General features: G+C 48.0%; 1 protein-coding gene and 1 non-coding gene across 2 annotated transcripts in view; both read right to left on the bottom strand.

Annotated features, from left to right (window-relative positions):
* Positions 1-1,627: 1,627 nt before the first annotated feature.
* The window catches only part of LOC129493461 (polycystin-1-like protein 2), a 123,718-nt gene continuing 101,736 nt past the window's right edge, over positions 1,628-23,609 (bottom strand). The window contains 5 exon segments of the mRNA XM_055299679.2: positions 1,628-2,007; positions 11,016-11,147; positions 11,686-11,787; positions 14,739-14,949; positions 19,956-20,116. Of these exon segments, the coding sequence (XP_055155654.1) occupies positions 1,846-2,007; positions 11,016-11,147; positions 11,686-11,787; positions 14,739-14,949; positions 19,956-20,116 (768 nt within the window). The 3' untranslated portion in view covers positions 1,628-1,845.
* LOC129457987 (U6 spliceosomal RNA) lies at positions 6,947-7,053 on the bottom strand. The gene has a single exon (XR_008649502.1). It is a non-coding gene; the product is annotated as a U6 spliceosomal RNA (small nuclear RNA).

Genomic DNA, 23,609 nt, shown 5'->3' on the forward strand with positions numbered 1-23,609 from the left:
CAGTGCAGCATCGTTCCACTTACACCCTAACATATTTATCCTCAGCTCCACTAACTCATATGATGGGAAGAAAATATCACACATCAACATCAACGTATGGGCAGCAAACAGGCCCTTCCACCAAAAAATATGACGTGTGCTTTTCTTTTGGTAAAAAGCACTGAAGACAGTCAAAATTTTTTTTTTTATTTTTCAATCTAGTAATCTTTGTAACCTCCTGGTTTGAGATTTTAAAGGTCATCTTATTGCCCATTGAGTATAAGCTCTGGAAAATTGCAGGTGGTCATTTCTTCCAGGTGTTTTGAGAGGGGCCCATTCATCTCTTTGAGCTGATAGACATCTTTTCCTCTTATAACAATACAGTACACTGGGTGCAGTGGCTCACACCTGTAATCCCAGCACTGTGGGAGGCCTAGGTGGGCAGATCACTTGAGGCCAGGAGTTCAAGACCAGCCTGGCCAACACAGTGAAACCCTGTCTCTACAAAAAAATACAAAATTTACCTAGGCATGCTCTTGTGTGCCTGTAGTCCCAGATACTGGGAAGCCTGAGACACAAGAATCATTCGTTCCCGGGAGGCAGAGGTTGCAGTGAGCTGAAATCATGCCACTGCATTCCAGCCTGGGCAACAGAGCAAGACCCTGTCTCAAACAAACAAACAAACAAAAACTTTTATAACCCAGTATTCCCCATACTTATTTGACCCAGAAACATTTTTGGAGGAATGATACCTGTTCTGGTTTGAATTGTGGCTCCTAAAGAGATACGTCAAAGTCCTAAGTCCCAGTTCTTCAGATGTAACCATACTGGGAAACAAGATCCCTGCAGATGTATTATAATTAGTTCAGATGAGGTCACCCTGAACTAGGGCGGGCCCTTAATCCAATATGGCTGGTGTCCTGAGAAGAGGAGAAGGAATAGAGGCTCCCAGCAAGCTTCTTCCTATCTGGGAGTGATGCATCTAGAAGCTGAGGGACACCAAGGTTTGCTGGCCAACACCAAACGCTGGAAGAGGCAAGAAGGATTCTTCCCTAGAGCCCTCAGAGGGAGCATGGCACTGCCAGCATCTTTTTTCTTTCTTTCTTTCTTTTTTGTGAGATGGAGTTGTGCTCTGTTGCCCAGGCTGGAGTACAGTGGTGCCACCTAGGCTCACTTCAACCTCCGCCTCCCGGGTTCAAACCATTCTCCTGCCTCAGCCTCCTGAGTAGCTGGAACTACAGGCGCCCGCCACCACACCTGGCTAATTTTTGTATTTTTATTAGAGACAGGGTTTCACCATGTTGGCCAGGCTGGTCTCAAACTCCTGGCCTCAAGTGATCTGCACGCCTCGGCCTCCCAAAGTGCTGGGATTAGGGGCATGAGCCACCAGGCCCGGCCACTGCCAACATTTTGATTGCACACTTCCAGGCTCCAGAGCTGGGACAGTATACATTTCTGTTGTTTTAAGCCACTCAGTTTGTGATACTTTGTTCTGGGAAACTAATACAGCATCCATTAGCATTTCTCAGACAGTTTGAGAAGCCCTGAACTAGAATCATTCAAAAGCAACCCCCGACGACTAAAAAGACGAAATAATTAGTCTGTGCAGGAAATTGTTTTTTCCAAACTCCATGTAATATTTGTTTTATTTATAATAAGAGGAAATACATTTGAACAAAGAAGCTCTCATAGTATTGGCAATTTTATACATGTCTCTGTTATTCTAATTTTTTTTACTTGCTGGACTTCGTAATTCTTCAATGGACACGAAAACTATGACCTAGAGAGACTATAGAGTCGCTGGTAAGTGTAGGCCCGAGGCCCTGGGCGTCCCCACTGGTAGATGGCGGCGTGTGGACGAACAGCTTAGACCTTGGGCAAAGCTTGTGCTAGTTGAGAGCGGCGAGTCTGGGACAGGGACCCAGGCTGCTCCCTGCTGCTTCCAGGCTCCTCTCTCTTACACTTAATGCCCAGGAAACTGAGTATTTTCATGAGCAGCAAATCTACGATCTCCCCTTCCTCCGACAGCTGCAAGACAAAGAACCAGGCAATGCACATAGAACCATCTTCTTTGGGGGCTTTTCTTTCTAAGGGGAAATCACAGTTTTTATTTTTATTTATTTTATGTTATCGTTTGGGATGGAGTCTCGCTGTGTCGCCCAGGCTGGAGTGCAGTCGCGCAATCCTGGCTCACTGCAACTTCCGCCTCCCTAGGTTAAGCGATTCTCCTGCCTCAGCCTCCCACGTAGCTGGGATTACAGGCACCTGCCACCAAGCTGAGCTAATTTTTGTATTTTTAGTAGAGAGAGAGTTTCACCATGTTGGCCAGGCAGGTCTCAAACTCTTGGCGTCTAGTGATCCGCCTGCCTCGGCATCCCAAAATGCTGGGATGATTACAGGCTTGAGCCATCGCATCATCCCCAGCCAAAATCACAGTTTTATTGTCCAGTTTGGGCTCAACCTAGGTTACTTCACTGTTCAGAGCTGTTTTAGGGTGGAAAGCCCTCCCTCTGGGAATCCCAAGGGTGTGTGCTCCATCCTTGATCCTCAGTGGGCTCCCTCCTCCTCTCTGTTGAGGATGACTGAGTTTTCACTGCAACATTTCAAATTCCCAAGCCAGTGCAGAGTAAGCCTCGGCTGGGTGGCTGAGCCTGAAGTTAAACGGCATGCAGGCCCCCTTCTGAGACGAGCATCTCCTCTTTTCCTCTAGGTCACAGTGTTGGTGGTGGCTCCTTTCTTTTTTTTTTTTTTTTTTTTTTTTTTTGAGACAGAATCTAGCTCTGTTGCCCAGGCTGGAGTGCAGTGGCTCAATCTCGGCTCACTGCAACCTCCGCCTCCTGGATTCCAGCTATTCTCCTGCCTCAGCCTCCTGAGTAGCTGGGATTATAGGCACGCACCACCACGCCCAGCTAATTTTTGTATCTTTGGTAGAGACAGGGTTTCACCATGTTGGCGGGACTGGTCTCGAACTCCTGACCTCAGGTGATTCACCCACCTCGGCCTCCCAAAGTGCTAGGATTAGAGGCGTGAGCCACTGCACCTGGCCTCGTAGTTCTTTATTATTATTCCTTCTGCTTGCTCTGTTTACCTCCTGGCCTAGCCTGGTACGAGAGGAAGTTCTGGGAATGAAAAATTAAACTGGTGTTTCTCTCTGGCTTTCCCACACTTCTCAACCATATATACATATTTCAGAGTGACTTAAAGCAAAGAAGGAACAGCTTCCAGGAAACAGGAATGGCAGACTTCACATAAGGGATACAGGTACCAACCAGGCACGTTCAGTAAACTCGTCAGAAAATGCGCTCTACCACCCCAACAGAGACTGTTAAGAACTTATGTACAGGCTGAGCACAGGGGCTTATATCTATAATCCCAGGATTTGGGGAGGCCAAGGTGAGAAGATTGCTTGATCCTAGGAGCTCGAGTCCGTCCTAGGCAACATAGTGAGACCCCATCGCTACAAATAATTTTAAAAATCACAGCCGGGAGTGGTGGCTCGCACCTGTAATCCCAGCACTTTGGGAGGCTGAGGTGGACAGATCACCTGAGGTCAGGAGTTCGAGACCAGCCTGACCAACATGGTGAAACCCCATCTCTACTAAAAATACAAAATTAGCTGGGCATGGTGGCCACATGCCTATAATCCCAGCTACTTGGGAGGCTGAGGCAGGAGAATTGCTTGAACCCAGGTGGCAGAGGTTGCAGTGAGCTGAGATCAGTTGCCATTGCACTCCAGCCTGGCAACAAGAGCAAAACTCCCTCTCAAAAAAAAAAAAAAAAAAAAGAAGAATGTTTAAAAATCAGGCCAGGTGTGATGGTTCACACCCATAATTCTAGCACTGTGGGAGGCTGAGGCAGGCAGGTCACTTGAGCCCAGAAATTTGAGACCAGCCCAGCCAACATGGGGAAACCCCATCTCTACCAAAAATACAAAAATGTTAGCCAGGCGTAGTGCAGTCCCAGCTACTGGGAAGGCTGAGGTGGGAGGATGGTTTGAGTCCGGGAGGCTGAGGTTTCAGTGAGTCGAGATTGCATCACTGCACTCCAGCCTGGGTGACAGAGCAAGCCCCTTTCTCAAAAGCAAGCAAGCAAACAAACAAACAGAAGAATTCATGTACAAAGGTCCTGCACATTGCTGCTGGGGATTTAAAATGGTACAGCTGCTTCAGACAACAGTGTGGCAGGTCTTCGAACAATTAAAGAGTTACTGTGCAACCCAGAAATTTCACTTCCAGGTATATGCCCAAGAGAAGTGAAAACACATGTCCATATGAAATTCTGCCCACAAAATGTTCATAGCAGCATTGTTTGTAAAAGCCAAAATATGGAAACAACCCAAATACCCATCAGCTGAGGAACGGATAAGCGCATCGTTGTTATACCTACACAATGGAATATGACTCAGCCCTAAGAAGGAATGACATGTGGATACACCCTACGAGACGGATGAATCTTGAAGACACAAGGCTAAATGAAATAAGCCAGACACAAAAGGCCACGTATTGTCCGAGCTCATTTATATGAATATGAATTTCCAGAATAGGCAAATCCCAAGAAATAGAACGTAGATTAGTGGTTGCCAGGGGCTGGAGGCATGGACATGGGAGGTGATTATTAATGGGTAGGGGGCTTCTTTGTGGTATTGAAAATGTTCTGGGCCCAGGCGCAGTGGCTCACACCTGTAATCCCAGCACTTTGGGAGGCCGAGGCTGGCAGATCACCTGAGATCAGGAGTTCAAGACCACCCTGGCCAACATGGTAAAACCCATCTCTACTAAAAATACAAAAAATAGCTGGGTGTGGTGGTGGGCACCTGTAATCCCAGCTACTCAGGAGGCTGAGGCAGGAGAATCACCTGAACTTGGGAGGAGGAGGTTGCAGTGAGCCAAGATCACGCCACTGCACTCTAGCCTGGGCGACAGAGCAAGACTCTGGCTCAAAACAAAACAAAACGAAACAAAAAACAAAACAAACAAAAAAACAGAAAAGAAAAAAAGAAAAAGAAAATGTTCTGGGGCTGGGTGTGGTGGCTCACACCTCTAATCCTAGCACTTCGGGAAGCCAATGCGGGTGGATTGCTTGAGCCTAGGAGTTAGTTTGAGAACAACCTGGGCCACATAGCAAAACCCTGTCTCTATAAAAAAAAAAAAGAAGGCCGGGTGTGGTGGCTAATACCTGTAATCCCAACACTTTGGAAGGCTGAGGCGGGCAAATCACAAGGTCAGAAGTTCGAGACCAGCCTAGCTAACATGGTGAAACCTCGCTTCCACTAAAAATAAAAAAAATTAGCCAGGCATGGTGGCATGCTCCTGTAGTCCCAGCTACTTGGGAGGCTGAGGCAGGAGAATCACTTAAACCTGGGAGGTTGCAGTGAGCCAAGATCTGCCACTACACTCCAGCCTGGGCGACGGAGCGAGATGCTGTCTCAAAAAAAAAGAAAGAAAGAAAATATTCTGGAATTAGTGACAATGTTTGCACAACTCTGTGAATATACTAAAAAACGTTTAATTGTATGATTTTAAATGGCTAATTTTATGGCACCTGAAATACATCTTCATTGTTAAAAAAAAATTTATTTACAATGGACAACTTCAGTCTTCTGATAGAAGGAACCCACTCTGAGAAAGTAACTTTAATTAAAGGTGGCTACCTAACTGCACCTCCAAATTAAGGTACAGTTGGAGTACCTGGGCATCAGACCTAGCAATGCTCTCTGCTTCCTTGCTAAAACGAAAACATTTCCCCAACACTACAAAATTGTTTTTAATATATCAAATCTTTCTGCAGGACAAAGGCATTGTGGTATTATATGAACCATATTTGATCCTTGACCTCGGTTCCCATCACACAGCTCCTGAAACCCTTAGACTTTACTAATAATAGGAGTGTCTTTTGCTATTCATAAAGAGCCCCCTTTCATCACATCTGAGTTTTTGCTAATGAGCGACTTAGGGCAGGCCCCTAGATAGCTTCAGGATGGGGCAGATCACTAGAAAATCCTTGGATGGTCAAGTCTCTGATAAAAAAAAAAAAAAAAAAAGCCATAATATTTACATATAACCCACACACATTCTCCTGTATATTTTAAGTCATCATCTATAAGTACGTTATTTTTTCTTTTTTTTTTGAGATGGAGTTTTGCTCTTGTTGCCCAGGCTGGAGTGCAATGGTGCGATCTCGGCTCACTGCAACCTCTGCCTCCCAGGTTCAAGCAATTCTCCTGCCTCAGCCTCCCGAGTAGCTGAGATTACAGGCATGCACCACTACGCCAGGCTAATTTTGTACTTTTAGTAGACACAGGTTTTCTCCATGTTGGTCTTGAACTCCTGACCTCAGGTGATCAGCCAGCCTCAGCCCCGCAAAGCGCTGGGATTACAGGCGTGAGCCACTGCACCTGGCCTATAAGTACCATTAAGCACTTCCAATACTTAACACAATGTAAATGCTATGTAAATAGTTGTTATACAGGTTGAGTATCCCTCATCCGAAATGCTTGGGATGACGAGTGTTTTGTGTTTCAGATTTTTTCAGATTTTGGAATATGCATAATGAGGTATCTTGGGAATGGGACCCAAGACTAAACAGGAAATTTATTTATATTTATAAACACCTTTTACACATAGCCTGGAGGTAATTCTATAGAATATGTATTTTTAATTTTTATTTCTATTTTAGAGATAGTGTCTTGCTCTGTTGCGCAGGCTGGAGAGCAGTGGTGCAATCATGGCCTACTGCATCCTGGGCTCAAGCTATCCTCCCAAGTAGCTAGAACAAGAGGCACAAGCCACCAGGCCCAGCTAATTTTTGTATTTTTTGCACAGATAGGGTCTTTCTATATTGCCCGGGCTGGTCTTAAACTCCTGGCCTCAAGTGATTCTCCGGTCTCAGCTTCCCAAAGTGCTGGGATTGCAGGCATGAGCCACCGGACCCAGCCCAGTATATTGCTTTTTTATTTTAAAATTATATTAAAAATATGAAACACTTCGTGAATTTGCATGACCTCCTTGCGCAGGGGTCATGCTGATCTTCTCTGTATCATTCCGATTTTAGCATATGTGCTGCTGAAGTGAACACTGGCTCAGTATTTTCAATAATTTTGTGCATGAAACAAAGTTTGTATTAAGTAGTTTTGTGTGGAATTTTCCATGTGTCACCTCATGTGAGCATGCAAACAATTTTGGATTTTGGAGCATTCTGGATTTCTGATTTTTGGATTAGGGATGCCCAATCGGTATAAGATACCCAGTTGGTGTCTGCTGGAGAATTGACTGGTGTGTGGAGAAAATCTCCACACATTTGGTCACAGAAGTGCTCTGTGTTAAGTGAGAGTTTAGTAGAAATAAAAATGTGTATTTCCTTTCCAAACACAGATCCGGGACACATGTTACAAGTGTACCAGAGACCATTTAGCAACAGAAGAGGGGCAGCATTCTTAGCACTCTTGAATCCTGTGGGCAATAATTTCCTGGTTTCCAGGAAAAATAACTCTTTACAATGATCCTTTAACATGATGGAATATGTCACCTTTATGAAATCTTTTGCAATTTAGAAAAACAACAATATCAAATTGCTGCTCTTGTATAGAAATGAAGAAGTTCAAAGAAGAGTGTCTTTGTTAGACATGCAGATTTTTCTTTTTTTTCTTTTGAAACAGTATCTTGCTTTGTCACCCAGGCTGGAGTGCAGTGGCATGATCACAGCTCACTGCAGCCTCCATCTCATGGGCTCAAGTGATCCTCCCACCTCAGCCTCTTCTGTAGCTAGGACTACAGGTGTGTGCCATCACACCTGGCTTAGGCATACAGATTGAAAGAATCTTTCAACTGGGACAGGAAGGGTGAGCTGCATAATACGTCACCCTTCACACAGTCATACCTTCAGAAGGGCAGGAAAAAACAAAACAAAACAAAACCATACATCCAAGTCAGACAGACCCAGGTTGAAATCCCCTTTTCCTACTTTCTAACTCTGTGGTTCTAGGTAAATGATTTCATCTCTGTGAGCCTTGGTTGCCTTCTCTGTACGTTGTGAATAATTATACCTACTTCAGGGAGCTGTTTTGAGGATTAAATAAACTGTGCGAAGCGTTCAGCACAACTTCAGATGTGAAGAGAGCGCTGTGTGGGTGGTGCTGGTGGCTGTTATTAACCTGCAGTCTGTGTGCTCGTATCCCTCTTCCTGCAGGCAGCCCAGCAGGCCGACTCTTCCACGGGTGGGAGGTCGACCACGAGTGCCCGGCTTGTTGCCCTCTGAGCCATGACGACGTGGGTTGAGGTTTTGGAACGTAGTATGGGTTTTCGACCTTGGCTGTTCATTAACCTTAAAATTACCCAAAGAGAGGGCTAGGCGTGGTAGCTCTTGCCTGTAATCCCAGCGCTTTGGGAGGCCGAGATTGGTGGATCACCTGAGGTCAGGAGTTCAAGACCAGCCTGACCAACATGGTGAAACCCCATCTGTACTAAATACAAAAAATTAGCCCGATGTGGTGGCACATGCCTGTAATCCCAGCTACTTGGGAGGCTGAGGCAGGAGAATCGCATGAACCCAGGAGGTGGAGGTTACAGTGAGCCAAGATTGTGCCATTGCACTCCACCCTGGGCAACAAGAGCAAAAACTCCGTCTCAAGAAAAAAAAAGTTACCCAAAAAGATTTCAAACATACCAAGGCCTGGCTCATTCTCCCAGAGATTCTGTTGGTGTTGGTCCCTGTTGGTATTAGTCTCTGTTGGTGTTGGTCCCTGTTGGTATTAGTCTCTGTTGGTGTTGGTCTCCTCTGTTGGTGTTCGTCTCTGTTGGTGTTGGTCTCTGTTGGTGTTGGTCTCTGTTGGTGTTGGTCCCTGTTGGTGTTGGTCCCTGTTGGTATTAGTCTCTGTTGGTATTGGTCTCCTCTGTTGGTATTAGTCTCTGTTGGTGTTGGTCTCTGTTGGTATTAGTCTCTGTTGGTATTAGTCTCTGTTGGTATTAGTCTCTGTTGGTATTAGTCTCTGTTGGTGTTGGTCTCTGTTGGTGTTGGTCTCTGTTGGTATTAGTCTCTGTTGGTATTGGTCTCCTCTGTTGGTGTTGGTCTCTGTTGGTGTTGGTCCCTGTTGGTATTAGTCTCTGTTGGTATTAGTCTCTGTTGGTATTAGTCTCTGTTGGTATTAGTCTCTGTTGGTGTTGGTCTCTGTTGGTGTTGGTCTCTGTTGGTATTAGTCTCTGTTGGTATTAGTCTTTGTTGGTGTTGGTCTCCTCTGTTGGTATTAGTCTCTGTTGGTATTAGTCTCTGTTGGTGTTGGTCCCTGTTGGTATTAGTCTCTGTTGGTGTTGGTCCCTGTTGGTGTTGGTCCCTGTTGGTGTTGGTCTCTGTTGGTGTTGGTCCCTGTTGGTGTTGGTCCCTGTTGGTATTAGTCTCTGTTGGTATTAGTCTCTGTTGGTATTAGTCTCTGTTGGTGTTGGTCTCTGTTGGTGTTGGTCCCTGTTGGTGTTGGTCTCTGTTGGTATTAGTCTTTGTTGGTGTTGGTCTCCTCTGTTGGTATTAGTCTCTGTTGGTATTGGTCTCCTCTGTTGGTGTTGGTCTCTCTTGGTGTTGGTCTCTGTTGGTGTTGGTCTCTGTTGGTATTAGTCTCTGTTGGTGTTGGTCTCTGTTGGTATTGGTCTCCTCTGTTGGTGTTGGTCTCTGTTGGTGTTGGTCTCTGGTGGTGTTGGTCTCTGGTGGTGTTGGTCTCTGTTGGTGTTGGTCTCTGGTGGTGTTGGTCTCTGTTGGTATTAGTCTCTGTTGGTGTTGGTCTCTGGTGGTATTAGTCTCTGTTGGTATTGGTCTCCTCTGTTGGTGTTGGTCTCTGTTGGTGTTGGTCTCCTCTGTTGGTATTAGTCTTTGTTGGTGTTGGTCTCCTCTGTTGGTGTTGGTCTCCTCTGTTGGTATTAGTCTCTGTTGGTATTAGTCTTTGTTGGTGTTGGTCTCCTCTGTTGGTGTTGGTCTCCTCTGTTGGTATTAGTCTCTGTTGGTATTAGTCTTTGTTGGTGTTGGTCTCCTCTGTTGGTATTAGTCTCTGTTGGTATTGGTCTCCTCTGTTGGTGTTGGTCTCTGTTGGTGTTGGTCCCTGTTGGTATTAGTCTCTGTTGGTATTGGTCTCCTCTGTTGGTGTTGGTCTCTGTTGGTGTTGGTCTCCTCTGTTGGTATTAGTCTTTGTTGGTGTTGGTCTCCTCTGTTGGTGTTGGTCTTTGTTGGTGTTGGTCTCTGTCGGTATTGGTCTCCTCTGTTGGTATTAGTCTCTGTTGGTGTTGGTCTCTGTTGGTGTTGGTCTCTGGTGGTATTAGTCTTTGTTGGTATTGGTCTCCTCTGTTGGTGTTGGTCTCCTCTGTTGGTGTTGGTCTTTGTCGGTGTTGGTCTCTGTTGGTGTTGGTCTCCTCTGTTGGTGTTGGTCTCCTCTGTTGGTGTTAGTCTCTGTTGGTGTTGGTCTCTGTTGGTGTTGGTCTCTGTTGGTGTTGGTCTCTGCTGGTATTGGTCTCTGTTGGTGTTGGTCTCTGTTGGTGTTGGTCTCTGTTGGTGTTGGTCTCTGTTGGTGTTGGTCTCTGTTGGTGTTGGTCTCTGTTGGTGTTGGTCTCTGTTGGTGTTGGTCTCTGTTGGTATTAGTCTCTGTTGGTGTTGGTCTCTGTTGGTATTGGTCTCCTCTGTTGGTGTTGGTCTCTGTTGGTGTTGGTCTCTGTTGGTACTGGTCTCCTCTGTTGGTGTTGGTCTCTTTTGGTATTGGCCTCTGGCGGGGCAGCCATTGTTTCCAAAAGGCCCCAGGTGATTCTAAGGTGCACTCAGGGTGGAGATCACTGGTGTCGCGAACAGAGTCTTACAGTGGGAATCAGGAGACCCAGCTCTGGTCCTAGCCCTGCACCTCACTTGCTTGTCATTTTGCGGAATTAATGTCGTCTGTCTATGCCTCAGTTTCCCCTCCTGTTAAGTGACGGCTCTGAGCTACAATGATCTCTCAAGTTCCCTAAAGTCTAACACCGCTCCAGCCTCTTCATAGTTCAATGACTGATGAGGAATAGGCCAAAGCAACTCACCTGATTGTATTTTTGCTCCTCACTGAAGGCCACCAGGATGACAGAGATAAACAGGTTCAGCACCACAAATGTCATAAAAACGATGCAGGACCCAATGAGGAAAGAGCCAAGTACTGGGCTATAGTCTAGCACCTGTCAGAAAGAAAGCCAGGGTCATCCAGCGTCCTGGGTCCCAGCAGCAACTTCCCCTACTGGGAACCCTCAGAGGGAAAATGGTCCTCAGAGCTAGCCAGAGCCTGGAGCCCGGAAGGTCCCCTCTGCCTGGCGCTGAGAGAGCTGGGCAAGGAGAGAACGGGCAGCCCCTCACTTTCCACGGCTGCCACCTCCAAAGACGGCTGCCACCTCCAAAGACGGCTGCCACCTCCAAAGACGGCTGCCTTTTCTGCCCAGGGTAGGGGGTGTTTCCTTAGGGAGACCCCTGTACAGCCCTCTGCTGAGTAGCCAGCATCGGATGTTCCTCTGTGAGCAGGGGTCCCAAGGGCAAGCTGTAGGCTCTAGCAGAGGTGTCCACCTAGAGGACGGGGAACATTTCGGTTTGTCCAAACTTGCCTGGTGCTTGCCAGGCCATGGGCCCAAGGGATGGCACGGGGCGGGGTGGGCAGGGAGTGCTTTTTCTAATCTTCCTAGAGGCTCAGTGTAGATGGCAGCACCCATGCCCTCATCCTATTACCTCCTCGTAGTTGAAGATTCCCAACTGAAGGCTGATCATCGTCTCCGCCGCATCAAAGAGGGTTTTGTAGGAACGGAGTTTCCAACCAAATATTAAGTTCGACTGTCATGGAAAGAATTCTCATGAATAGGGAAGGAGGCTGCCAAGGCCCACAAAGCCTGCTGTTTCACAGCGGGGTGGGTGGTCTGTGTCAGCCACTGCCCTGGCCGGGCTGATCAAGCTACTATACCTACAGGGGTGTGCAAGTGGGTGTGTGTACCCAACTGGTTTTTGTTTTTTTTGTGAGATGGAGTCTTGCTCTGTCACCCAGGCTGGAGTACAATAGTTCAGTCTGGGCTCACTGCAGCCTCCGCCTCCTGGGTTCAAGCGATTCTCCTGCCTCAGTCTCACAAGTGGCTGGGACCACAGGCACACACCACCATGTCTGGCTAATTTTTATGTTTTTTGTTGACACAGGGTTTCACCATGTTGGTCAGGCTGGCCTCGAACTCCGGATCTCAGGTGATCCACCCACCTTGGCCTCCCAAAGTGATAGGATTATGGGCGTGAGCCACTGCACCCAGTCCATAACTGGTTCTATAGGGCATGCATGTGTTTCTCTCTGTGGGTCTGTGCGTGCAAGACCACACGTGTCTGTGTGAGAGTGTACATGTGTATGCCTGTGGGCATCAATATCTGCATATATGTACTTGTGTGTATGTATGTGTATATATGTGTATGTGTGTATCTATGTGCAGTGTATTTGTGTGCACATGCATGTGTATATATGTGTGTGTATCCATGTGTAGTGTTTATGTGTGTGCATACGTGTGTCTATATTTGTATGTGTGTACATGTATGCATGTGCATGTGTGCATGTGTGTATATAAGTGCATGTGTGTGTATGTATGTGTATACGTGTGCATGTGTGTAGGTGTGCACGTGTGTGCATCCATGTGCATGTGTGTGTCATGTTTCTGGAAGTGCTGCCTGGATGACCTTGTCCAGGACCTTTATAGTGTCCATGGCCTGCTGATGATGCCTATCTTTGTGCCCACCAGGATGAGGGAGTGCCCAGGGTGCCTCTGGGGCTCATGTAGCCACCTGCTAAGCCACCACTGTGTTCCCCAGATGTGGCGCAAATACCTGACAATGAGTCTGGGCACTCTGTGGCTCCAAACTCTTGGCTCTGGGGAACTGGGTTGAATGGATGATGGGCTTCTTCCTGGGTGAGGCCCTCCCCTCACCGCATTTTCCCTCACCACAACCCTTCACTCCCAAGACCTTCCCAGGGCTGTGGTGTCAGAGGGAGGCCCAGCAGCCCCTGGCTCTGGCTCTGAGTTGATGACTTTTGGTCCCATGGGACACTGCAATGTCCCTGCAGCCCAGACACTGCATGGAGGACTGAAGAAATCCACATTAGGATTTAGACTGGAGCTTTCACCAAAATCACAGACTCCAACTTTCCAGAACACACCCCCCATCACTCCCTCAGTTCACCCCACCTGTTTCCAAGGGTGGGAGAGGAAGATCGGGTGGGGCTAGGGATGGAAGGGGGTCAAGGCTGAGTTGACAGGGAGGCAGAGTAGGGTGAGGGTTGGGGTGGAGTGGGGACTAGGATGTGATGGGCTGGGGGATAGGATGATCAGGGAGGAGTGGAAGGCAAGAGACTGGATGGAGCCAGGGTGAGAATGGGGAAGGCCCTGGGTAGGGAGTGGGCCAGGATTGCCCTAAAGGCCAGAGATGAGTGGAAGGCCAGGGCTCGCATGGGAACATGGTGGGCAGTAGGGTGTGTATTTAGAAGGACATCAGGATGTGGTGGGGGCCAGGATGTAAGAGGGGCTTTGCTTCTCACATGATCATAATAAATAATTGAAAATTTAATGTTTTTGGCTGGGCACGGTGGCTCACACCTGTAATCCCAGCACTTTGGGAGGCCAAGGTAGGCAGATTACGTGATGTCAGGAGTTTGAGATCAGCCTGGCCAACATGGTGAAACACTGTTTCTACCAAAAATACAAAAATTGGCCAGGTGTCGTGGCACATGCCTGTTGTCCCAGCTACTCAGGAGGCTGAAGCAAGAGAATCACTTGAACCTGGGAGGCAGAGGCTGCAGTAAGCCAAGATTGTGACACTCGGCAACAGTTTGGGCAACAGAGTGAGATTCTGTCTCAAAAAAAAAAAGAAAAAAGAAAAAAAAAAAAGCCAGGCACGGTCGCTCATGCCTGTAATCCCAGCACTTTGGGAGGCCGAGGTGGGTGGATCACCTGAAGTCAGGTCAGTTCGAGACCAGCCTGACCAACATGGTGAAACCCTGTCTCTACTAAAAATGCAAAATTAGCCAGGCATGGTGGTGCGCACCTGTAATCCCAGCTACTCAGGAGAATGAGGCAAGAGAATCGCTTGAACCTGGGAGGTAGAGGTTGCAGTGAGCCTAGATCCTGCCACTGCACTCGAACCTGGGCAGCAGAACAAGACTCCGTCTCAACAGAAAAAAAGAAAATTTAATGTTTTCATTTATGTTTTTCTACACAAGGCCAAGTTTGTCAATGTGCTCTTAGTGTTAAAGTGCTGAGTGAAGTGGCATTGGCCCTCCCAAGTTCATGAGTCATGTCTTGGACAACAAGCACTGGCATGCCCTGTGGATGTATCTACCTTTGCGTCCTCACCTCTGCCCCAACTCAAGGACGTGGTGGCCCCATCCATCCCGCAGCATGTCAGCAGTGCTCTGAGTGTGTCTAGGAGTTAGCCCTGTGCCTTCTGACCAGTTGGGAAGCCAGGAGAACTGGCACATCCAGGAGGGGTCTAGAGGCAGAAAGGAATTCTTCCTGAACCTGGACCCTTTTAGCGCTAGAGCCTATGCCTCCTCACCCTACCCACCTGAGCTCTCCAGCCTTTGCCATTTGAGATGACTGGTGCATGAGCTCACAGCGAAGAGACCCTGTACTTAGAAGAGCCACCACCTTCCTTGGGTTCCTAGGGTCTCCCTAACCCTAACTGTCCACTTCCCACCACCAATTAGCCTTGGCTTCTGCAGAAACCCGCCCCAAACTTTTCCCAAAGCAGATACTTACCGCGATGGAGTAAGCCAGGAGCATGGTAAGGATGATAATGATAAAGCCTGAAATGTCGCCCCAGGCACGGCATAGGGCTGCCGTGATCATGTTCATTTTGGGATTCAACCTGAGCAGATGCCAAAGCTTCACTGTGGACAGGAGTACCAGGAAGGCAATCATGTAGCCAAGGGCGGCATCAGCTGCTGCTGTCTCACTGAAGCTGATGCCTCTGTGGGACCAAAATGCAAAGGCCGGGTCTCAGAGACCTTGAGCAGTTCAGCCAGAACTCATCTAGATGCAAGATTAGACTTATCGGCATTTCAGGATGTGGAATTAGTTTTATCATCATCTCATAGGCCATCAAGTCCAGAAACAGGTCTGGGAAAGAGCCATCCCAGTTCCCCCAGGTAGGTAATGATCAGGAGGAGGAGGAGGAGGAGTAGGAGGCTGGGAATTGTGGTATGAGAGTGATAATGACGATTACAGTGATGATGATCGTGATGATGCTGAAGATGATGGTGATGGTGATGAAGATGATAATGGTAGTTGGACTTCATGGTGTGCAGTGGTAATCCTAGCTACTCAAGAGGCTGAGGCAGGAGGATCACTTGAGTTCAGGGGTTTGAAGCTGTAGTGAGCTATGACCATCATCAGTGAGACAGCAGCAGACCAATCAACACATGGTTTTCTCTGGGATGTTGGACTCAAGACATTTTTATTTTTCTGATCTGTTTTTAAAAGTTTTACAGTCCAGTCATGGTGGCTCACACCTGTAATCCCAGCAGTTGGGGAGGCCAAGGCAGGCAAATCACCTGAGGTCAGGAGTTCGAGACCAGCCTGGCCAACATGGCGAATCCCTGTCTCTAGCAAAAATATAAAAATCGGTCAGGCATGGTGGCGCATGCCTGTAATCCCAGCTACTTAGAAGGCTGAGGCAAGAGAATCTCTTGAACCCAGGAGGCAGAAGTTGCAGCGAGACGAGATCATGACACTGCACTCTAGCCTAGGTGACAAGAGTAAAACTGTCTCAAAAATTAAAAATAAATAAAAATAAATAAAAGTTTTATGAAGCCATATGGTATTTCTTCTTAACTGAAAAACTGCAGTCACAAAAAAGAACAAAACCACGTCCTTTGCAGTTGCATGGATGCAGCTGGAGGCCATTATCCTAAGCAAAATAACACAGGAACAGAAAATCAAATACTGCATGTTCTCACTTATAAGTGGGAGCTAAACATTAGGTAGCCATGGACATAAAGATGGAAACAATAGACACTGGGGGCTACAAGACTGGAGGGAGGCAGGCAAGGCTTGAGAAACTAACTGCTGGGTACTGCACTCACTACTTCTGTGTCGAGGTCATTCGCGCCCCAAACCTCAGCATCACGTAACAAACCTTCACATGTACCCCCTGAACCAAAATAAAATTTGAGGCCAGGTGCAGTGGCTCATGCCTGCAATCTCAGCACATTGGGAGGCTGAGGCAGGAAGATCACTTGAGGCCAGGAGTTCGAGATCAGCCTGGGGAACAATGTGAGACTCCTGTCTCTATAAAAAAAAAAAAAAAAAGAAATTACTTAAAAAAGAAAACAGAAAAACTTGTGAGGCCTGCCTTCTAGCCATTCTACAGAAAAAGCCTTTTCAAACAGGCTCAAAGTGACACTGCCTTCCTGAAGCTCTGTGATCTGCAGAGCTTTCCCCATGCTCCCCTCCTAGGTTGGACCTACTCAGGGCAGCTCTCTACAGGGCCACACCGAGGGACACAAAGCATAGGCTGGGTTTGCCACCTTGGGTACCGGCCAGGCCTCAGTGACAATCATCCTTTTACCCACATCTCCTGCCTTCCAAAATCTTCCTTCCCTTTGAGCAGACTGGACTTGCTGGTACAAACGGTTGCTTCCGCCTTTGACTCCAGCAGCGCCTTTCTCCCGTCTCTCTTAAAGACCTAACGCTGGCTGGGCATGGCAGCTTGCACCTGTAATCCCAGCACTTTTGGAGACCGAGGCCGGTGGATCACCTGAGGTCTGCAGTTCACAACCAGCCTGGCCAGCATGGTGAAACCCCATCTCTACTAAAAACACAAAAAATTAGCTGGGCGTGGTGGCCGGCGCCTGTAGTCCCAGCTACTCGGGAGGCTGAGGCAGGAGAATCCCTTCAACCCAGGATGCAGAGGTTGCAGTGAGCTGAGATCACGCCATTACACTCCAGCCTGAGCAACGAGAGCAAAACTCTGTCTCAAAACAAAACAACAACAACAACAACAAAAAGAAGACCTAATTCTGTCTCATGCCATTTAATTGCTTATATAGGTGGAAAAAATAACAATACATAAGCCCTCTTTTATTTTAATTTTATTTTATTTTTCAGATGGACTCTGGCTCTGTTACCCAGGCTGGAGTGCAGTGGCACAATCTTGGCTTACTGCAACCTCCTCCTCCTGGGTACAAGCGATTCTCCTGCCTCAGACTCCTGAGTAGCTGGGAGTGTAGGCACGCTTCACCATGCCCAGCTAATTTTTGTATTTTTAGCAGAGATGGGGTTTCATCATGTTTGCCAGGCTGGTCTTGAACTCCTGACCTTGTAATCCGCCCACCTCGGCCTGCCAAAGTGCCAGGATTATAGGCATAAGCCACCACACCCAGCCTGGCTTCAGTATTTTTAATGTCTCCTTGGAGTTATTCTCATATGTAGCCAAGGTTGAGAACCATGCTTTAATATGGCTAACTGCCTTCATAAAGGAGGGCAGGCTGGGCATGGAGGCTCATGCCTGTAATCCCAACGCTTTGGGAAGCCAAGGCAGGAGGAATGCTTGAGCCCGGGAGTTCAGGACCAACTCGGGCAACAGAGCAAGACCTTATCTCTACAGATAATTTAAAAATTACCTGAGTGGCCAGGCGCGGTGGCTCATGGCTGTAATCCCAGCACTTTGGGAGGCCAAGGTGGGCAGATCACGAGGTCAGGAGTTCGAGACCAGCCTGCCCAACATGGTGAAACCCCGTCTCTACTAAAAATACAAAAATTAGCCGGGCGTAGTGGCATGCGCCTGTAATCCAGCTACACGGGAGACTGAGGGAGAAGAATCACTTCAACCTGGGAGGCGGAGGTTGCGCTGAGCCAAGATGGTGCCACTGCACTCCAGCCTGGGCGACAGAGCAAGACTCCGTCTCAAAAAAAAAAGAAAATTACCTGAGCGTGGTAGCATGAGCCTGTGGTCCCAGATACACAGGAGGCTGAGGTGATAGGATCGCATGAGCCCTGGAGATCAAGGCTATAGTGAAGTGTGATCACACCACTGCACTCCAGCCTGGGTGACAGAGCAAGACCCCGTCTCAAAACAAATAAAAGGGGCCATAAGGCCTCTTTTATTAGGCGTGAGCCACCGTGCCCAGCCCGAAGCCTTCAATACTTAAAAGAGAAAATCGGGCTAGAGAGGAAAGAGGGAGGGTCTGGTGACACTATTGAATCCACATGTTGCCAGAGAAAAGGAGCAGGTGGGGAATAGTCAATGATGTATTTGTCTCATGCTCAGTAAGTGGGCACTTCACATAAGATAAGGTGAACATGGAGCTGCTGCCTGCGGAGATCCACCTTTTAGCTGTAACCCTCTCTTTAGGAACAAAACGAAAGGCAGTTTCTTGCATAACTCAACTTTCAGCTTCATTTTTCTTTTTCCTTTTGGCAGACTGCATTGGGGTCCCAAGATTTTATTTTCCTTTCATGCAACTTAACTTCTCCAAGCATCATTACACGTGATTTCCTCATTTGCAAAAAAAAGGATGATGAGGCTGGGCGTGGTGGCTCACGCCTGTAATCCCAGCACTTTGGGAAGTTGAGGGGGGCGGATCACTGGGTCAGGAGTTCGAGATCAGCCTGGCCAACATGGTGAAACCCTGTCTCTACTAAAAATACAAAAATTAGCCAGGTGTGGTGGTGCGCACTTGTAATCCCAGCTACTGGGGAGGCTGAGGCAGGAGAATGATTTGAACCCAGGAGGCAGAGGTTGCAGCGAGCTGAGATCATGCAACAGTCCGTCTCAAAAAACAAAACAAAACAAAAAAAGGGATGGTGATAATATCATCTCTTAGAGGACTCCGGAGGATTCAAGTGTAGGTGAGATGAGACACTGCTTGTAATGTGGTGTTTATATGAAAATGTATGACATTTAGCAATAGCTCAATACATGTTAGCTGTATCTATAAAACGAATGAGTCAAGAAACCCAATGATTCCAAGCAAGGGAGGGGACCCTGGAGCCACACAAGTTAGGCTTAAATTACTTGTCCTCCACATTTTAGCTGTGTGGCCTTGGGGAAGTCACATGACCTCTCTGAGCCTCAACGCCTTTGTTTTTTTTTGAGACCTAGTCTCCCTCTGTCACCCAGGCTGGAGTGCATTGGCGCAATCTTGGCTCACTGCAACTTCCACTTCCCGGGTTCTAGCGATTCTCCCGCCTCCCGAGTGGCTGGGACTACAGGCGCCCGAGTAGCTGGGACTGCAGGTGCATGCCATCACGCCCAGCTAATTTTTGTATTTTTAGTAGAGATGGGGTTTCACCATATTGGCCAGGCTGGTCTCGAACTCCTGACCTCAAATGATGCACCCACCTTGGCCTCCCAAAGTGTTGGGATGACAGGTGTGAGCCACCGTGCCCAGCAATTTTTCCATTTTTAGTAGAGTTGGGGTTTCACTGTGTTGGCCAGGGTGGTCTCAATCTCCTAACCTCAAGTGATCTGCCCACCTCGGCCTCCCAAAGGGCTGGGATTGTAGGCATGAGCCACAACACCCTGCCCTCAATGTCTTTGTTAAATGGGGCGATGGTAACGCTGACCTTCATCAATTCTGATGATGATTCCCTAGGTGAATACATCCTGCCTACCACAGAGTGGACACTTAGTGTATGGTAGCAGAGGTGAGCTTACTGGGGCCATAATACTTGCAAAGGGCCTCCCCAAAAGGCCAAGAAGAGCCTAAGCAGGATGCCCCATGATCCTGTGTTTTGGGAAGATTTGCACAAGATGTTCTATTTAGTCTGAGTCCTCTCCAATCATACTCACTTGCAGCTGGCCCTACACCTGAATCTAGGTGGCAGCTAGAGTTATCTCTACTAGGAGTGCCCCTTTATCCCCTGAGGGTCCACAGCATTCCAAAACCTCCTTCTGATCCCTGGGCCTCAAACGGACCTGCAGGAAGAGGGGCTGGTGTGGGGAGCTGGTGGGCTGGGGAGACAGCCACTTACTCCTCCCTGTGGTTCCGGCAGCGCTGGAGGTCCCTTTCGGCCAGGACAGCCCTCTTCACAAACACCGCCAGAGCGCTACAGCTGGCCAGAATGATGGCCACCTCCAGAAGGTTCCACTTGCTGCGGAAATAGCCCCACGTCTGCTTCCTCATGCGCTTGCCCTGGAAAAAGAGCCTGAGGTTGTGGCCATGACTGTCCCTGCCCCCCAGGGCTGCTCCCTCCCCACCCCGGAGGGCCCTCTGGCAGGAGGCTCCCCCAGCTCTGGCCCCCATGCACAGAGTGCCCGGGGCCTCTCCCCGACCTTGTGCACAGACCTACTGAGGTGGGATAACAGGGCCTGGAGGCAGGGAACCTAAGAACTAAATCAAATGGAAACACTTCAGCCATGACAGGAAATATCCTCTTCGTTTACATAGGGTGTACCCCGAGTAAATGACTTTGTAACTTCACTTTAGCCTCTTCATTTAATAGGACGTATACTGAGTAACCAATGGAAACCTCTAGAACGTATTTAAACCCCAAGAATTTTTTTTTTTTTTTTTTTTTTGAGATGGAGTCTCACTCTGTTGCCTAGGCTGGAGTGCAGCGGGCCCCATCTCATCTCAGTGCAACCTCCGCCTCCCGGGTTCAAGCGATTCTCCTGCTTCAGCCTCCTGAGTAGCTGGGATTGCAGACGTGTGCCACTACACCCAGCTAATTTTTGTATTTGTAGTAGAGATGGGGTTTCACTTTGTTGGCCAGGCTGGTCTCAAACCCCTGACCTCAGGTGATCTGCCCGCCTCTGCTTCCTAAAGCGCTGGGATTACAACTGTGAGCCACCGCACCTGGCTGGCTGCAGTTTTGCAACATGAAAAGAGTTCATCCTCCTGAAGATGGACGGTAGTGACAGTTGCACAGTGATGTGAGTGGACCTAATGCCACTAAACACTTAAAACTGGTTAAAATGGCAAATTTTAAGTTACGTATATTTCCCACAATTAAAAATAAATAATTTAGGCTGGGCACGGTGGCTCACGCCGGTAATCCCAGCACTTTGGGAGGCTGCGGCTGGCGGATCACAAGGTCAAGAGATCCAGACCATCCTGGCCAACATGGCGAAACCCCGTCTCTATTAAAAATACAAAAATTAGCCGGGCATGGTGGCCTGTAGTCCCACCTACTCAGGAGGCCGAGGCAGGAGAACTGCTTGAACCCTGGAGGTGGAGGTTAAAGTGAGCCGAGATCGCGCCACTGCACTCCAGCCTGGCGACAGAGCAAGACTCTGTCTCTAAATAAATAAATAAATAATTTTAAAAATTGCTGAGCATGGTGACTCATACCTCTGCAATACTTTGGGAGGCTGACGCATGACAATCACTTGAACCCAGGAGTTAGAGAACAGCCTGGGCAAAATCACGAAAACAGGCCAGGCACAGTGGCTCATGCCTGTAATCTCAGTACTTTGGGACACCAAGGCGGACAGATCACTTGAGGTCAGGAGTTTGAGACCAGCCTGGCCAACATGGTGAAACCCTGTCTCTACTACAAATACAAAAATAAGCTGGAAATCGCTTGAACCCAGGAGGCAGAGTTTGCAGTGAGCAGAGAATGCGCCACTGTACTCTAGCCTGGGCAACAGAACAAGACCCCGTCTCAAAAAAAAAAAAAATAGAAAAAGACAAAGCCTCATCTCTACAAAAAGTAGCTGGATGTGGTGGCACATGCTATAGTTTCAGCTACTTGGGAGGCTGAGGTAGGAGAATCACTTGACCCTGGGGAGGTTGAGGCTGCAGTAATCTGGGACTGCACTACTGCACTCCAGCCTGGGCAACAGAGCCAGACCCTCTCTCTAGATAGATAGATAGATAGATAGATAGATAGATAGATACATACATACATACATACATACATACATAGATACATACATAGATACATAGATAGATAGGTAGTTTTCTTTCTTTTCCACCCTTGTGGAGAGGTTTTCTGGATAGGCAGGAGACTTAGTTTTTTTTTGTTTTTTTTTTTTGAGACGGAGTCTTGCTCTGTCACCCAGGCTGGAGTGCAGTGGCGCAATCTCGGCTCACTGCAAGCTCCGCTTCCCAGGTTCACGCCATTCTCCTGCCTCAGCCTCTCCGAGTAGCTGGGACTACAGGCGCCCGCCACCACGCCCGGCTAATTTTTTGTCTTTTTAGTAGAGACGGGGTTTCACCGTGGTCTCGATCTCCTGACCTCGTGATCCGCCCGCCTCGGCCTCCCAAAGTGCTGGGATTACAAGCGTGAGCCACCGCGCCCAGCCGAAACTTAGTTTTAATTAAACTTCCCCAACAGGTGTCAGAAGTTCAAAAGAACGATCCTGTATGTGTTCTCCATCTTCCTCCCCATCTTTTCCCTCTCACTCAAGAGAATCTTCTAGTTTTGTACCAGTTTCCCCTCCTGCCCATTCTTTTTTCTTTTCTATGTTTTTTTCTTTCTTTCTCTTTCTTTCTCTCTCTTTTTCCTTCCTTCCTCCCTCCCTCCCTCCCTTCCTTCTTTCCTTTTCTTTCTCTTTTTTTTTTTTTTTTTTTTTTTTTGTGCAAGGGACAGAGTTTTGCTCTTGTTGCCTAGGGCTGGAGTTCAATGGCGCAATCTCAGCTCACTGCAACCTCTGCCTCCCCGGTTCAAGCCATTCTCCTGCCTCAGCCTCCCAAGGAGCTGAGATTACAGGCACATGCTATCACCCCCAGCTAATATTATAGTTTTAGTAGAGACAGGGTTTCACCATGTTGGCCAGGCTAGTCTCGAAACTCTTGATCTCATGATCTGCCTGCCTCGGCCTCCCAAAGTGGTGGGATTACAGGTGTGAGCCACCATGCCTGGCATTTTTTTTTCTTGTTTTTTTTTTTTTTTTTTTTTTTTTTTTTTTTTTTTTTTTTTTTTTTGAGACAGAGTCTTGCTCTGTCACCCAGGTTGGAGTGCTGTGGCAGGATCTCAGCTCACTGCAACTTCCGCCTGCCTGGATCAAGTGATTCTACTGCATCAGCCTCCCAAGTAGGTGAGACTACAGGCGCCTGCCACTGTGCCCAGCTAATTTTTGTATTTTTAGTAGAGATGAGGTTTTGCAATTTTGGCCAGGCTGGTCTCGAACTCCTGACCTCAAGTGATCTGCCCGCCTTGGCCTCCCAAAATGCTGGGATTACAGGCTTGAGCCACTGTGCCCCTCCTACCCATTCTTAAGGAGGAAGGACTTCCATTTGGCTGGTGGCAGGCTAAGTTCACTTTTATAATAAAGGCATGGAGAGTGGGGAGATTTTTAAAACTGCCCAAGCAGCATTTTGAGATAGATTTGTAGGTTTTGGAGAGCAGCTTTCTGAAGCAGCTTCAGGCAGAGTGTGGAGGTGGTTGGAGGAGGGCAGCAAACCGTGGAGATGGGTGGTGAACAGATCTGCTCTGAGGTTCTTGGACAGCTGCATGGACTGAAGTTGCTGTCTGATGACTGTCGGCCATTGGGCTTTAACTGGTGATGCTCAAGACCAGGCAGGTGCACTGCTTCTTGAGGCTGATGCTGTGGATACGGGTTGAGTGTGACGGTCAGGGGTCAGACTCCCTGTGTTCAAATTCTGACCTTGGATAAATGATTTAAAGTCTCTGGACTTCAGTTTCCTACTCTGAATTAGAGCCCATAGGCCCCTTCTCCTG

The sequence above is a fragment of the Symphalangus syndactylus genome, chromosome 11 (assembly GCF_028878055.3).
Source record: "Symphalangus syndactylus isolate Jambi chromosome 11, NHGRI_mSymSyn1-v2.1_pri, whole genome shotgun sequence".
NCBI classification, from domain to species: domain Eukaryota; kingdom Metazoa; phylum Chordata; class Mammalia; order Primates; family Hylobatidae; genus Symphalangus; species Symphalangus syndactylus.